The sequence below is a fragment of the Macrobrachium rosenbergii genome, chromosome 37 (genome assembly GCF_040412425.1).
Source record: "Macrobrachium rosenbergii isolate ZJJX-2024 chromosome 37, ASM4041242v1, whole genome shotgun sequence".
Classification (NCBI taxonomy): domain Eukaryota; kingdom Metazoa; phylum Arthropoda; class Malacostraca; order Decapoda; family Palaemonidae; genus Macrobrachium; species Macrobrachium rosenbergii.
In genome coordinates, this window is record NC_089777.1 from 20,830,895 (window position 1) to 20,849,240 (window position 18,346).

The 18,346-nt window shown below is 34.6% G+C and overlaps 1 protein-coding gene across 50 annotated transcripts in view; it reads right to left on the minus strand.

Moving 5' to 3' along the window:
• Positions 1-18,346, minus strand: part of LOC136825405 (uncharacterized) — a 979,501-nt gene that overhangs the window by 197,813 nt on the left and 763,342 nt on the right. For 38 of the 50 annotated variants that reach the window (XR_010849322.1, XR_010849328.1, XR_010849326.1 and 35 more), the window contains 2 exons: positions 17,252-17,381; positions 13,776-13,811 (listed from right to left, as the gene is read on the minus strand). Coding sequence is in view for 43 of the 50 variants with exons in the window: in XM_067081764.1 (XP_066937865.1) it covers positions 13,776-13,811; positions 17,252-17,381 (166 nt within the window). In the remaining 7 variants the exon portion in view is untranslated. The remainder of the gene's footprint in view (positions 1-13,775; positions 13,812-17,251; positions 17,382-18,346) is intronic. The other 12 variants (XR_010849324.1, XR_010849327.1, XR_010849325.1 and 9 more) reach the window with 1 other exon arrangement.

The following is an 18,346-nucleotide window of genomic DNA, read 5'->3' on the forward strand; positions in this document are numbered from 1 at the left end:
TTTTTTTTTTTTTTGAAGAAAGCAATATATCAATGGAAACCCAATTTTAAAAGATATGCCCATTTTAATTTAAAATTAACACCAAATTTTTAAAGGGCTTAACTATAAAAAATAAAGTCCTGATTCATGTAAAGGATAGAAAATTAAAAAGAAATTGAAAGTCACCATAACTACTCAATCTATATTTTTTTTTTATTTCGCCATTAACACACTACAAAGTCCTACACAGCCTGATTGAAATTCACCTGCCCAAACCCGATTACAAACAGCAACAATAAATAAAAAAATACAGGTGTGATTCGGGTTTAATTGGTCATCTGGAATCCACTGTGTTCCGGTCCTACTACACAGGTAGGTTAGAGTCGGCTTTGGGGCTGGCCCGGATGAGGAGGGGAAAGAGCGATCGGATATCCGGTCTGGCGAGTAAACGCCTCGCGTGTTTTTGTCCGGATTCTTCTTCTCGCTAAAAAAAAAAAAATAAATAAACCCTTTTACTCACGCGGAAGCGATCAGCAGGTATCACCGTACAGCAGGTATTAGCAGCAGCAAGAGCAGCAGGGGCCAGGAATTTATTGAATAGTGTTGTTCAGGTACTCATTCATTGGGCTATCTCACACCCATGGCCTTTCCCCCCCCCCTCCCTAAGCCCCGAAATAATCCCCTTCAACTCCCACCCCTTCTCAACGAAGTGTTTTATGTCACTCAATGAACTTCATGAGCCCTGTCGTAAACTAGGCCCATAGGCCTATCTGCAGCAATATAGGCTTGGACGCAATTGACAGAGGATAGGCCTACTAGGAGTTGGGGGGCAGGGGAATGACTTGCATGCAATTTCCGGAACTGCCAAAAGGTTGATTTTACCACGCAATTTCCCGCAGGAGGCCTAACAGGTCAGCATTTCCAAAGGCCCCTCCGACTAGTGGCGCCACGCACGCAATTTTCCGCACAGGAGGCCTACCGAGGGAGGAGGACGCCCTCCGAAAAGGGGGGCGGTCCCGTTAGGCAATTGCATGCACGTCGATAATTAATCCCCCAGCAGGACACACCGTGTGGCAATTTATAGGATTCCCCTTCGAAATGGCAGGATGCACACCGGCAGGATCCTGTGTGCCTTTCGCGTTGCATGACCGGCCCACAAGGGCGGAGGTACTTTTGGTCCTCACATAAATTGAACACCTTTTTTTTCATCTTTTTTTTTTGTAATACACTTGTATGTTGATATTCCAGCTGACATCAATCACTTGTTGGGGGAATATTTTCCCAAAGGTTATTTTCAATATTAAGGTTTTTTTGGGGATAAATTATTGAAACTTTAAAGGTATGAGGAGGGATGGGAATCTCTCTTTCTCTCTCTCTCTCTCTCTCTCTCTATATATATATATATACACATATATATATATATATATATATATATATATATATATATATATATATATATATATATATATATATATACTGTATAATATATAATAATTTTTACAAATTATTGAAACTTTAGTAACAGGAAGGATGGGAATCTCTCTCTCTCTCTCTCTCTCTCTCTCTCTCTCTCTCTCTCTCTCTCTCTCTCTCTCTCTCTCTCTCTATACATATATATATATATATATATATATATATATATATATATATATATATATATATACTAAGTAAGGCCACTCTGGTTACACAATCCGCCAAGATGTTCTTCTAATGCCTAACCTGACAACAACCAAACAACAACAGCTACAACAACATAAAACAACACCAAAAACGTATGCATGACACAACCAAACCAACGCACCTGAATGTAAGAAGGCAATTCTTCCACCGCAAACTGCATTCGAGTTTTTAAAAAAGCCCCTCCCGGTCGATTGTGTATTTGGCACCGTGGAATCACCAATACCCTTTCAATTTTGCCGGTCGTGTCTTTCCCCGGCTGATTCATGCTTCGTCACGTTCGCCAACTTCCATTATCCGCGCAACGGCGCTTGGAGGATAGTCGACAAATATAAAAGGAGAGAGAGAGAGAGAGAGAGAGAGAGAGAGAGAGAGAGAGAGAGAGAGAGAGAGAGAGAGGGGGGGGATAGTCGACAAATATAAAGGAGGAGAGTCAACAAATAGAAGAGAGAGAGGGGGCGCTTGGAGGATAGTCAACATATAAGAGAGAGAGAGAGAGAGAGAGAGAGAGAGAGAGAGAAAATAAGGAGGAGAGAGGCGAGGAAGGTACAACAAGGGAGTTTTAGTCGACAAATATAAAAGGAGAGAGAGAGAGAGAGAGAGAGAGAGAGAGAGAGAGAGAGAGAGAGAGAGAGGCGTTGTGTGATGTGTGTGTGTGTGTGTGTTTGTTGTGTGTGTGTGTGTGTGTGTGTGTGCTTGTGCTTTCAACGCCACTGACAAATCAACTTCCTGTGCTTTGTAAAGCAAAGTCTCTGTTGTCACGACAGAGGGAATAATTTTTGCTCTGGATTATTGAGAGGTCAGTAGTGTTGTACGCAAAATTAAAAGTCGCGTATCTATTTTTAAAAGGTGAAAATACAGTAAGCATTTACATATTTGTATATTTCAGAAGGCATATATATATATATATATATATATATATATATATATATATTTAAATAGTGTTTTTTCGACTAATAACTCCTTAGACCTGACACTGAATATAAAACGGTTGTAAATTAACACTAATACAATATATAATATGGATTTAGCAGATAGAACCATATGGTTACAACTATAACTTTATGTAATTAGTCACTTTGCATCACAAGCAAACTCACTCTCTCTCTCTCTCTCTCTCTCTCTCTCTCTCTCTCTCTCTCTCTCTCTCTCTCTCTCAGCACGATCAAATACATTTGCGACAATACCTTTATAATTGGCACCTAAGGAAGAGACAGGCCTATATTTCAAATTGCAGATGGTTATTTATATATATACCTGAATATTCGGAAAATTCATCATCATCATCATCATCATCATCATCATCATCTAAGTTACAATTTTATTCATTCATCGAATCAACAGCTAAAAGTAACAGGACTTTAAATCTTCCCTTTAATCAAAAACCTCTTGATAAACTCTCGAGTACCTCATCTCCCACAAGCCCACTCCAAAAAAATTAGACCAAATTTACTATCAAAACTTCACAAACACGTGTCCCGTCAGCCACACGAAACAAACAAGAAAACAACGAATAAACAAACAAGTGAAACAACAACAGTCCCGCATTCCAGCCCGCTTTGGAATGCTCGTGAATGTGTAAACACGAGATTTCTGACGAGAACAACCACAGACTTCACGACCTGGGCGAAACAACTAAAGACCAGATTCCTTTACGTCGTTACGACATCAAAGACCTTACGGACGTTGATGCCATAACGAGATGCAGTTATGTGGTTTCCTTTGGCCCGAAGGAATGATGATGAAGAAGAAGGGGAAAGAAGAAGAAGGAGGAAGAGGTGGAGGTGGAGATTACGCTCGAGTTTTGATGTTGTCATTAGTAGAAGAAGAAGAAGAAGAAGAAGAAGAAGAAGGAGGTGGAGGAGGAGGTGGAGATTACGCTCGAGTTTTGATGTTTCGAAGTTGTCACTAGAAGAAGAAGAAGAAGAAGAAGAAGAAGAAGAAGAAGAAGAAGAAGAAGAAGATGAAGAAGAAGAAGGAGGAGGAGGAGGAGAAGGTGGAGGAAGAGGAGGTGGAGATTACGGTCGAGTTTTGATGTTTCGATGTTGTCACTAGAAGAAGAAGAAGAAGAATAAGAAGAAGAAGAAGAAGAAGAAGAAGAAGAAGAAGAAGAAGAAAGAAGAATTACGCTCATGAAGAAAGAAGAAGAAGAAGAAGAAGAAGAAGAAGAGGAGGAGGAGGAGGAGGAGATTACGCTCATGTTTTGATGTTTGTTATTTTCCTTCTAGAAGAAGAAGAAATCTTCAATAAGAAGAAGAAGGAATTTGTTCTTGAGGAGGAGGAGGAGGAGGAGATTACCCTCGAGTTTTGATGTTTCGATGTCGTCATTTTCCTTCTAGATGGAGATTATCTAAATCTTCATTATAATACAAGATTTTTATTTGTTCTTGAAGGTGACTTAGAGGTTTCGAAAACGCCCATACCCATTCGGACGATTTCGAAAACGCCCATAACCATTCTGTGGAGGTTTCGAAAACGCCCATAACCATTCTGTAAGTTTCATAAAACGCCCATAACCATTCTGTGGAGGTTTCGAAAACGCCCATAACCATTCTGTAAGTTTCATAAAACGCCCATAACCATTCTGTAAATTTCGAAAACGCCCATAACCATTCTGTGGAGGTTTCGAGAACGCCCATAACCATTCTGTAAGTTTCGAAAACAAACCGGAGCAAACAATACGACAGGGAGTTACGGAATCATCTATTGTTATAACATCTTGAACAGCACTAGGTCGGCAGTACGTGATGAAGCCTCCCAAGAACGATTTTCTGCTGATGACGTCATCGGTCAAAGGTCATGACCAGCGGTTAAAATAACTTACACCTCCTACAGAATTTACGCCGATTTTTCACTTTTCAAAGATATTTTCAATAAATTTTTTTTTCATGGTTGAAAAATTTTTTTTCATGATTGAAAAAATTTTTTCAATGTTGAAAAAAATTTTTTAATGTTGAAAAAATAAAAATCATACAGGAAATATATTTTTTGTTAGTGTAAAAAACACCTGAATTTTCCTCTTTGTTTTTCCTTTTCAAGGCTATTTTCAAAATGGTTTTTTTCATGGTTGAAAAAATATGAAAATCATAAACATAACTATTGCAGAAAAAATATTTTTGTTTGTGTACAAATGCCTGAATTTTCTTCTTTGACTTTTTTTAGTTTTCTGTAAAGGAAAACTGTTGTGCCGGCTTTGTCTGTCAATCCGCACTTTTTCTGTCCTTCCTCAGATCTGAAAAACCAGTGAGGCTAGAGGGCTGCAAATTGGTATGTTGATCATCCAACCCCCAATCATCAAACATCCAAATTGCAGCCCTCTAGCCTCAGTAGTTTTTATTTTATTTAAGGTTAAAGTTAGCAATGATCGTGCGTCTGGCAACGTTATAGGACAGGCCACCACCGGGCCGTGGCTGACAGTTTCATGGGCCGCGGCTCATACAGCATTATACGAAGTAGAGAAAACTCGATTGCGTCAAAGAAACTTAGGCGCATTTGTTACTTGTTTTTATTTGAAACAAGATTTTTTTTTGCCAAATGTCAAAGTCCTGAAATAGACTCCTTCGGATGAGTGACGTTTGATTTTCCCATAGATAAAAGGAGGATAATAGGACCTTTTGAGCAATACTGATCAAAGCACATTTTCCTGATGACGTACAGATTCCATCGGCAAAAATGTGCTCTGATCACTTTTGATCAAAAGGTCCTTTTACATTCGTTGTATCTATGGGGAAATCAAACGTCACTTACTTAAAGGAATCTATTTCAGGACTTTCACATTTGGCAAAAAAATGTTTTTGTTTGAGATCAAAAACACAAAGAAAAAAAATTCAGGTGTTTGTACACAAACAAAAAATGTATTTCTGAAATATTTACCAATATGATTTTCGGGTTTTTCCGACCGTGAAAAAAAGCCGTTGTGAAAAATGCGCTGAAAAATCACAATACGACCTAAATATTAAGGGAATTTTAAGTGTTTTAAAGTGGGAAAATACTTTTATATGAGCATTAGAAGAAGTAAGACCTAAATTTAGGATACTCAAATTACTGTAAACAGGAGAAAGTATGAAATCAAGATGGAGAGACCTAAATAAACTCTACCAATTTCACTCGGACTGTAATAAACGTATAAAACTACAATATTAATCTAGTGAATAAAAAAATAGGATACATTAATAAATAAAAATATATAAATACAAATAAACTGTAAGACAAAAGTAAATGACAAATTATGATTTAATTTACCAGATATCGATTCAGTTCGGTATGTCGCAGGTAGCATTCAGATAAGCGAAAAGATATGACAATAAAAGAAAAATTGTTTGTATATGAAATGAAATGAATGTTACATTGATATTGTAAAGGTCTAAGCAGCATTTGAAGCTTCTATAACCTCACGAATATGAGGAGGCTCATTTCATAACGAAACAGAAATATATATACATATATATGTACATACACACATATATATATACAGTATATAAAATATGTGTATATTCTCCAACTTTTGCAAAATCGAATCTCTATAGCAAACGAAAGAAACATATGAAAACATTGACCCATTTCAGTACTTCTGAAAATCAGGTAAGACCAACATACACAAAATAATAACCGATAAAACTTTCCAATAATTTATAATCGAAAGACCACAATTGCGTCTTTTATTAGTCATGAGATGAATACCATGTTCTAAAGAAGTCAGGAAATAAGTATTAACAAAATGCTAAATTCCTATATAAAGTGAAAACAAAATCATCCCTAAGAAAACAAAATGTAAAAATTCTACATTCCAATACTGTGAAAATATGACATCCGTAATAAAATAATTCTAAATGAAATGAATAAAATCATATTTCTCTGTAAACAAAAATTCTTGGATAAACACCAAAATGTATGAAGGATAAGATATAAAACAATAAAAAAATAAAATCATATTTCTCTGTAAACAAACAATTCTTGAATAAACACCAAAATGTATGACGAAGAAGATATAAAATAATTTTTAAAAAATACATAAAATCATATTTCTCTGTAAACAACAAATTCTTAAATAAAAACCAAATTGCACGAGGAATAAAGCATAAAACAAATCTTAATAAAATAAATAAAATCTATTTCTCTGTAAACAAAAAATTCTTAAATAAACACCAAAATATACGAAGAATAAAACATAAAATAAATCTCAATAAAATAAATAAATTAATATTTCTCTGCAAACAAAAAATTCTTAAATAAACACCAAAACGTACGAAGAATAAAACGAGTCTCCAAAAAACACCGGGATATCTTTATCCCGTCATTAAAAATTACGAAGAATAACGCCAGACCGTGAACTGAAGTCACGGTTGGTCAAAAGCAATTTCTGTCAAGCCGAGCTGGAGAAAAATAAAATATAAATAAATTAACAAAAATCGTCTTCATTCAAGGCGTTCCGAATCCCTCCACCGACAACCTTGTCAATCATTTCGGTTCCTCGTCATTTTTTGTCAACTTTTTTTAGTGTCCAGGTTCAGTTTATGTACCCGAGTTGTACCTGAGCGTGGAATGATGTCATACGGTTAAGATTCGGTATTATTTTTGGGCGACTTCATCACGACATCACCGTGGCACCAGGGGTGACTCAGTAACCGAATGTAATTTCACGGTGTCTTCACGATAATCCACGATATAATTCCTCCGGCGAATAATCCACGATCATTCCCTTATCAAAACTTACCCGTCAAGGCCGAGGGCCCCGAAGAGGTGTAGAATATCCTCAATCTCGTCCATTTTTTGGGGGGGAAAGATTAAAACATTTGCTTGCGATTCACAAACATTAACTTTCCGATGAATGGGCCTTACTTCGGAGCACAGTCGACATTATCCGTCACTGGAAATCGTGAACTTATTTCCAAACATTTTTGACATTAGCCGTCACTGAAAATCGTGCACTTACTTCTAAACATTTTCAGCAATATCTGTCATTGAAAATCGCATACTTACAAACATTTTCGACATTTTCCGTCATTGGAAATCGTGATCTTACTTCCAAACATTTGCATCAACATCTGTCACTGACAAGCGCGCATTACCAAACATTTTCTGCATTATCCTTCCCTATAAATCGTGAACTTACTTCCAAACATTTTCAGCAACATCTGTCACTGAAAAACACGCACTTCCAAACATTTTCGACATTATCCTTCCCTATAAATCGTGAACTTACTTCCAAACATTTTCATCACTATCTGTCACTGAAAAGCGCGCACATCCAAACATTTTCGACATTCTCCGTCACTGAAAATCGCGCAATCACTACAGCAGCGCATTTCCGCCATCATCCGTCACTGAATATCAGGCGAGTGATTTTTCACTCTTCGTCTTCGCTCTCTCCTTCTCTTTTTTGTTCGTTTCCATCCTGGGCAGCATCGGAGCAAGAAATTGAAGAAAGGGGAGAGAGAGCTGACTTTAGTCGACCTTACTATCAAGTGGAATATGAGAACTGGGAATATAAAAGGCTTTATATTTTGCGACCATTTTCCGTCGCGTCAGATTTTGCTTGAAAGGTCTTTGCGAGTGAGTCTGGCGTTACCACTCTTACTTTGTCCAGGTTTTGTAACACATCTCAGAATTACTGTATTACTGTACTACATGTTTGAACAGGGTAGGTTTACTTAGTCAAATCACAACACTCAATAATCGACTGGAAAGTAAAAACTTATTCTACTTTAGAAAGCAAGTATAATACAGCAATTTTACTCAAACTAATTCGCCATATTGTTCGAAAAAATCGCCAGCAATTTTCATTAACAGTGTCAGTGACCTTCAATGATGCAACGCCAGGAGTGACAGTGTGAATACGCAATAGTTCACTTCAGCAGTAAATCACCTTAACTGACATTTCACTTTGGGTAAGGCAATAATGTCCACACCTTCACGCCTCGAAAACAATGTTTTTCAATAATGTTCAAACTGATAATTTCAGAAAAATGCTTCGAGAAACTTCAAACTGATAATTTCAGAAAAATGCTTCGAGAAACTTCAAACTGATAATTTTGGAAAAATGCTTCGAGAGGACAGGTGCCTTTGGAAAATAATTCTCTGAGAATGCTACTTTAAAAAAAAAAACGAAGAAATCACTAATATCCTGAAGAAATGCACAGAAAGCATTAATACCCTTAGGTAATCCACTCGGAAAATCAGCTAAAATCCCATCGATTATGAACCAAAAGCATTAACAATGCACAGAGGGGATTTATAACCCACGACAATCCTTCTAGAAAAAAAACTAGAGTCCTTTCGGCAATGCTCCGACAACAATAAATGTCTGGAACGACGCTCCGAGAGCGTATAAGCAGTCAGTTCCCCGCAGCTCTCAGGAGCGTCGACACAGTGGCACTTACTCTTGGCACTGTGGGATCGACGAGAGGGGGGCTGGAAAAATCTCGGGCTCTGCCTTGTAAGGTTTCCTCAACGGCGCATTTATTTATTTTTCACTTTATTTCGGTCCATTTCATCCGATTTCGCTGTCGAGACTCGCTTTTAAAATGAGTAATTTGACGTTAATAAACAATAACCTCATCAAGGCTTTGAAATCACTGAGGGCATTCAAACATATGAGAGATATTACAAAGAATATTTTGGCCCATGACGAAATTCATCTCTGTAAATATAATTCATTTATCAATACATTTTCAAATTGTATAGCTAATGGTTGTAGCGGTACTTAATGGCCCTGAATATGACCTAACTAGACATCTACTACGTCAGGAGACCGGACACATTCTTCAGCCACTTATAGTGAGCGCGTCCACGAATTCCACATAAATTCTACAAAGCACGTGATCTTCTCCAAGCGAGTATATGCAATCGATATTAAGTAAGTCTCTACGCAAAGTTACCCAATACGCACCTGAAAACTATTCAATAAGCGGTCGATAGTCGATAGAAATACCTACGCAAACTCTTCACATACGCAGACGAACGCTACCAGACAAAATCGTTATAAAAACGGAGACGCGAGTATACGCAATCGATCGTACGTCGCTCGCAAAGCAATGCAATACGCATCTGAAAAGTATCCCATAAGCGGTCGATAGCGAATAGATGTCCCTGCGTAAATTATTTGCTTACGCAGACGAATACTATCACACGAGATCGGTATGAAAAGCGGAGACGCGAGTATACGCCATCAATAGTAAATAAGCCTCTCTACGCAAAGCAATCACATACGCATCTGAAAACTATCCACTACGCGGTCGAGAGTAAACAGAAGTACCTATACGCAAGCTATTTGTTCACGCAGATTTACACTATCCAACAAAATAGTTACAAAAACGGAGACCAGATTTGAGTTTCGGCAGAAGCCACACACACGCCAGTCTATCCTATAAACAAACATCCCGCAAACTCTCGCAAAGTCTCGCGAAGTTTATCGGAAATCTCGATTTTGGCGGACGGCCTCGCGTGAGGGGAAGAAGTTACGCAGCGTATATATTTATATAATTTTCATATTGAAGCCCTTCTTCGCCCAGAAGCAAGTGGATCGAAGTGCCAACGGTTCTAGAACTGTTTTTGTGAAACCTGATCTGTGGAGGAGGAGGAGGAGGAGGAGGAGGAGGAGGAGGAGGAGGAGGAGGAGGAGGAGGAGGAGGAGGAGGAGGAGGAGGTGAGATACGAACAGAAGAAGCCTTCAAATTCCTGACCGGACAGAAATGGAGGGGAAGATACGAAGGAGGGCCAGAAATAGTTGCAGACGTCTTCAGAAATTTCTATTTTATAACCTGGTGTATTTACAAGAGATTACAAATAGAAACAAAGACGCAGTAAAGAGAAAAAGTATTTGATTTACGACACAAACAGAAATCCAAATAGCCTCCTGGTTATGTAAATGCATCAGAAAAATCAGCGAGAAACAGAAATTGAAAAATCGTCACGAAGATAAACAGACAGGGGAAAATATTCTCTGTCTAAATAAGTCGCCATGTCAAAATACAATTATACATATGTATGTATATATATATATATATATATATATATATATATATATATATATATATATATATATATATATATGTATATATATATAAACACACATCACTGTTTATCCTGACCCGGGCCTATGAATACCCGGCCAATTATCGAACCCGGAAGCGGGGCAGATATTTCTGCTTCTTTTCAAAAGCCCTCGAGAAGTCTTCTGGTGCCTCGAGATATCACGAGCAAAGTTTTAGGAGTTGCCGAGTACCCGCTTAAATATTTACTCGCGGAAACGAGTAAGGGAGGAGTTGATCAAGTGAGTAAGAGGAATCAGGAACTCTCTCTCAGAGAGAGAGAGAGAGAGAGAGAGAGAGAGAGAGAGAGAGAGAGAGAGAGAGAGAGAGAGAGAGGCAAGCCCGCGCTGTTTGAATACATCATGCGACATTGACAGATGCGGTACAATGCGATCTATTACGGAGAAACACTGGAATCTCACACTACAGAGAACACAGCTGATTTCAGCTAATAATAATTACACAATAACACACATCTATCGCTCTACATCCGTTTCAGTGACACCGACAAGGCCATCGCTATATCTGATAACAGTGATTATCGCAACATGATTTGAAAAACAATGGTCTGTCATCGAAAAGCAGGTATCAGTGATGCCATTATGATGAGGTATCTCTTTTATTATTCACACTAAAAACTGTCATCCTTTTTTTTCAAGTAAAAAAAATGTATATATATATATATATAATATATATATATATATATATATATATATATATATATATATATATATATATATATATATATATATATATATATATATATATTATATGAATCCCAGTATCAGGATAAACCTTAACATTTTCGAGTACGCCACATCCTTCACAAAGGATAATAATCCCTCTATTTGCATACCAAATCAGTTCAAACCACCGGAACAATATAATTCACTTTAATCAAAACCTAATGAATTAATATCCAGTTCTTTCATACTTACAGATAACATTGTTAGATTAATTCCCCCCCCCAAAAAAAACCAGAGGGTTGAGGAGGGAGAGATAAAATACAACAGGTGGATTTTAAAACGTGACAAATCACGATGACAAAAAAATCCTACACACGACATCGGAATCCAGATCATTTTTCCCCTTCCCACTTCATACTTCACATACATGCACAGTTCTGCTGTGTCAACTTCCTAAAAAAATACCAACAAAAAAAAAAGGACAGACGAGGTAAAAAAAAAATAAAAAAAAACCGTGGGTCCCAAAAACTGACCTAGTGACACTCCGTGATTGGAAGGCGCTCATTATTCCTCGTCTGATACGGAACTGATACGGAACAGGTGTCTGGTTGCCTGATATTTGGATTATATTGATTTAGTCACGGAATTCTGTACATTCCCGGATGACGCAAAATGACATTAGAGCCAGTTTCCTCCTCACGTGATGAGAATCTATTTGCGGGTCAAATATTCATGGTCTCTTTTTTTTTTTTCTTTCTTTTTTAGCGGTGTATGTGACAGAGAGGAAGTAGTGAGAACCTGGAATGTATGTATGTATGTGTTTGTATATACATGTGTGTGTTTGTGTGTATAGTATATATATATGTGTATATATATATAGTATATATATATATATATATATATATATATATATATATATATACACACATATACATACATACATATATATATATATATATATACATATACATATATATATATATATATATATATATATATATATATATATATATATATATATATATATATATATATACTCTTAATTTACATCACCATAATGCTAAACATGTAAAAATTAGACAAAATAAAAAATAGAATTATATTAGCCAATTTCGATTCGCCACGTGGACTGTCATTTTTATCATATAAAGATTCGTATTTTGTGTAATATTTCGTATAATCATTGGTTATTACGAAAAAATCACCATCATAATAAAAAAACAATAGAAAAACATTCACTGTTGCCCTTCCCCTAGTCACCACTATTAAATTGTGACATGACAAATAATAATTTAAAAATGTCATACCATTTGTAAAAAAGAAAAAATTTCGTGACAGTTAAAATAAATATTGTTCACATCGCAAAGGAAAATGCATTCCGATACTTACCTGAGGCAGAGAGAAAATGCTATCAACCAATAACAAGTAGCACTTACAAAAATAAAAAAAAAAACATTTCACAAGAACTCACTTAATCAAGAAAACATAATTGTGTCATATAATTCTATCAATGCATGACAGGTAACACTAAGAAAAACTTCTTGGAAAATTCTCGAAAAAATTCTCGTCATTCTCATAATACAGAAAAATGTGAATTCAAATTCCGTAATAAAAGATGGAGGAAAATGCTGTCAAATAATAGGTAATATTTCATAAAAAAAAATATTCCTACCTGCTTGCATTACCATGAAAAAACTACGATCATAAAAATGAAAAAATACTAACTAGGTATGAAAGATATTTCTTGATAAAAAAAAACTCATTCTTCGGACTAATATAAAAAAAGGGTTCAATACCATACATATTAATAATGCTATGGATCTATTATGCGAGGCTTGAAAAACTTGCATTCTTCACGTTACCTTTGAGAAAAACTAACATTCTCAACTTTACCATTGGAAAAAATTAACATCCTCCACATTACCTTTGAGAAAAACTAACATTCTTTACACTACCTTTGAAAAAAACTAACATTCTTAACATTACCTTTGAAAGAATTAACACTTCACATTACCACTGGAAAAACTAACATTCTTCACATTACATTTGAAAAAATTAACACTTCACATTACCACTGGAAAAACTAACATTCTTCACATTACCTTTGGGAAAAACTAACATTCTTAACTTTACCGTTGGAAAAAATTAAAATTTTTCACATTGCCTTTGAAAAAAACTAACATTCTTCACACCACCTTTGGAAAAAACTACCATTCTTCACATTACCCTTAAAAAAACTAACAGTCTTCACATTATCATTGGAAAAAACTAGCATTCTTCACATTACCAATAAAAAAAAACATCGCATCGGTATATTCACAAAAATATATATAAAAAACAACCACTGCTTAATTTCATTACCTGCGAAAATATAAAAAAGAACTTAGAAAAAACGCCCACCTACCTGAAGAAAGGGTCCAAAAATTCGGCGCTGTAGTCTCTGCAGAACAAACGTGAGTGCAAAGTGTTAATTGAATCAAACCTACGTGACCACAAACACACAAACACTTTGACTACCGTGCTCTCCAAGGCCAAGAGAAAGAGAAGGTCTGCTCACTTCCCCCCCCCACCCAAAAAAAAAACATCCCCATGTAGGCGGAGCTTTGTCTACCTCCTTACTGCGTCAGCAGTGAACTGCCGCAATGAAAAGGTACCTCTAAGCTACGTCATCGCCTACGTAGTTACCCCAGGCGGGAGGCGACTCTGCCCAATTGCGTAGACCTTGTCTCTCTTGACCTTGGTGCCCAAAAGACCACTAAAAACCCTTCTTTTAAGGACGACGGTCCAAGCGAAGGAGCATCAGAAATATGGAGACAAGAAGTAAAAAAAAGAAAAAAAAAATAGGGCAAAAGGAAGAGGAAGACTCCTTGATAATTAGTATTCAGGCAAGCAGGAAGCTATTACGTTATAAATCTTGATTTTAAAATGTTTGACGAGAACTAGGAATGTTCACATGTTTTTTTTTAATGCAACAAAAACTATAATTGTTTTTTTTTCAGTACGTTCACATGATTTTTTTAAATGCAACAAAAGCTATACTTGAATTTTTTCAGGCGAGCAAAAATCTAGATTGTAAATCTAGATTTTAAAATGTCTGACGAGAACTAAGTAGGTTCACATGTTTTTTTTTTAATGTAACAAAAGCTATACTTGATTTTTTTTCAGGCGGGCAAAAATCTAGATTACAAATCTTGATTTTAAAATGTCTGACGAGAATTAAGTACGTTCATACGATTTTTTTTTTTAAATGCAACAAAAGCTATACTTGATTTTTTTCAGGCGAGCAAAAATCTACGTTCATATAATTTTTTTAAAAATGCACAAAAAAGTTTCGCCGTACTTGAGTTTTTTTTATCCTCAGTAGCGTCATGGTCCAAATACCAAGTCTGAATATTATTTTAAACGCCATGTTTATATTTAACACGAATGTGACTCAAGGAAATGTGAAAAATGTTAAAAGTCTAAAAATGTAGCCTTTATAAATGTTCATTCTAAGCGTCTTGTTTAAGTTGCATCTTTTTTTTTATTTTAAAGAAATTGCAAAATGACTGTATTTAAAAACAGTCACTCATATTTTAAAACAAGCCTTTTAAAATTCTGAAGATCTGAAATGTATTTGTAATGTAAAAAAAGATTTAAAATGTATATAATATATATATATATATATATATATATATATATATATATATATATATATATATATATATATATATATATATATATATATATCGCAGAATATTATCAAAATAAGCATTCTAGGGGAAAAAATTTGAAGGACTGAAATACATAAGTTTGTCGATTGTCACACAAACTTATTTCATGAGGTCAAAAAGATATATATAAAGATATATATAAAGATATATTTAAAGTTAATTAGTCACGCGCCTTCATAACGCTTATCAAAGAGTCTTTTAAGATAGTTGACAAAAAGGCAAATTTAATGAAATTTTTGCATATGTTGATATTTTTTTTCAAATGTCTCCACCAGAATGTTGGGTATGGAAATTTTTAATAAGTTTTACTATAAAAAAATTTTTTTTTAATGTTGAAAATGAAAAATTTATTTTTGAGTCAATAACTGGTTAACATTAACATGGCATTCTGTGTTCTGTATGAAAAAAATGTCAAAAATTAAATTGGGAAATTAAATGCATCTCACAGAAAACCTATAATCAACCCTCTTTAAAGAGGCGATCTAAAACTTCTCACGGGGTTAGAACCCATTCTTTTTCCTTATTCTTACATTATCCACCAATTTTTCAACGGAAAAATATGAACTTCTTAGATAATTTCTTATAGGCAAATTATTTTAAAATAATCTTGCTTTTTATATATAAATGGTTTCTAATTCAACTTTAAAAAATTAAATTTTAAAAAATTAAAATTAAAAATTTTTAATTTTAAAAAATTAAAAAAATGATTGATAAAAAAAAATGAAAAACAGGAGACATTTGATGAAATATCCAACAAGTAAAAGAGTCAAGGACAGCACAAATATATAAGAGAAAGTGCAGATATTCATCGTTATTCATCGAGAAAAATGCAAAAAATGAATAAACTGTCTCTAATCATCTTCTAACAAATAAAAACCGATAATATTTATATATAAAAAGGTTTTCTATTAATTTTATGTATATTTCAGATACTCAGCAATCAATAAAATCAATCTATCAATCAATCGACAGTTGATGAATATCTAAACTCATTTAAAAAAAATCTTCAGTCGATGAATACCTGCGCTTTCATACATGTTCATAATACATCTTCTAATGTGACAAGAAAAGAATGTGTCTTATATATACATACATGCATGTATATGTATATATATAATAATTATATATAATATATATATTTATATATATATATATATATATATATATATATATATATATATATATATATATATATATATATATATATATATACACACGCACGTTAGTACATACGTAAATACATACATATATGCGTATACATCACATCACTGCGACGATATCAATTTATACACATCTATATATAGATACTGATATATACGCATATATATACGCACATACCGACACACACACACACATCATTATGCAACTCTTTACATAGCAGATACGTGTGAAATTATTCATCTATGAAGCGTTATATCCAAATTTTACTTTACCTAGGTGCATCTAGATTTACTGAATTTAAACAAAAAATTTGCTACGGAATTTATAGCATGTACTATAAACATCATTGCTAAGGTGAGGGGAAATAAACTGGATATGAAGGAAAACTAGCCACACGTGTTTGTTTACAAACAAGCGAAATGAACATTTTCACGAGTTTTTTTGTTTACAAAAAATCAGCCATTTTGGTTTTTGTTTACCTTTTTTTATTTTACAAAAAAAAAAATATGCTACGGCTTGTAAAATAAAAAAAACCATTCTGTTCTGACCTTAAAAAGTCTAAGAAAAATTAGCACTGACTTGTATTTAAAGAAAAGAATGCAATCCCTTTTGGCTTATGTAAACAATTAAAATTTCCTGCAATGAAAAAAATTCAAGTTGACCTGAAAACTATTTAAAAAATATGAAACTTCTAAGACAAAATTTATGGCTTCATATATATATATATATATATATATATATATATATATAGATAGATAGATAGATCTATCTATATCTATATATATAGATATATATATACCAACAAAAAACCCTCGTTACAAAATGACCTTCCATCTTGTTTCCTCAATATATAGCAAACGAAAGAAAAACAAAACCGAAAAATAAAATATAATATTGAAATAGCAAAAAAACTATGAACTATGGACTAAAAATCACTCAAAAGGAGTTTAAAAAAGAAAAAAAGAAAAACAGTGACGCACAAAACACCACCTAGCGGAACACTCACCTAGGCAGGCTGGCACTCATAGGGTCGGCTTCAAAGTGGTAAGGGCGGCGCCTGTCGAGCGTTCCGTACCTAGAGCCACCCACGTCAGAGTCATAGCCTTCTGGCTCTGACATATAGCCCCCGTAGCGCGCTGTGGGCGTACGAAGGCGGGAAAAAGGGGGGGAAAAAATAAAGAAATATCAGCATACGTCGACATAAATTTCTGGTGGGCGTTTTTCAATTTGATGTCTGCAAATGATTTGCGTATGGCTGAATGGTATACGCATAATTTTCTTTGCTTTGTCTTATTGTCAATTCTTATCTCTAAAACGTGTGAGTTTGCGTTAAATTACAATCAATGACACAAAAATATAATAATTTTGGTCATAGCCTCAAATGGGATATCTATGGAAAAAAACTAAAAAATTCTGCTTCGATTGCTAATAAAAATTATAAAAATACATTATTGACAGACAGACAGACATACCTCAAAGACATCCGTACTGGAATAAAAATTAGATAATTACTGACAAAACAAGACGAGGACAGAGAAGCTCTAAGGCGCATGCGTGGATGTAAGGAACTCCCTTAGCCCAGAATTATATTCTCCATGGAAAATAATTTCAGTCACGTTTTACCAGTATAACACAAGATGGATGAGATTACACGCCAGGCTCCCTTATATATATATATATATATATATATATATATATATATATATATATATATATATATATATAATCAACACGAGAAAAAGCAAGCATAAATCAAATAATTTCTTTTGAATAAAACGTAAAACCATATTGTTCTATGCAAACAGACAAACAGGAAAACTTTAAATCATAAACAACACAACAATTCAACATAAAAAAACCAGATTTGAAAATAAATTCAAAGACAGAAATAACGTACAGCAGGTTATTTAAAGACATTATCTATTTTCGTGAAAAAAAAGTGGTGTCTGTCAACTGAGATTTGCGCTGACGTAGGCTGTTTCTAAAAAAAAAAAGGGATTTTTTTTCCCCCTGAAGCTCTGTAATAGGCTTAGTCTCTCGCACAGAATCATTGTTCTCACTCAGGAGAAGGGGATTACTGTGTTCGAAATATGCAAATCAC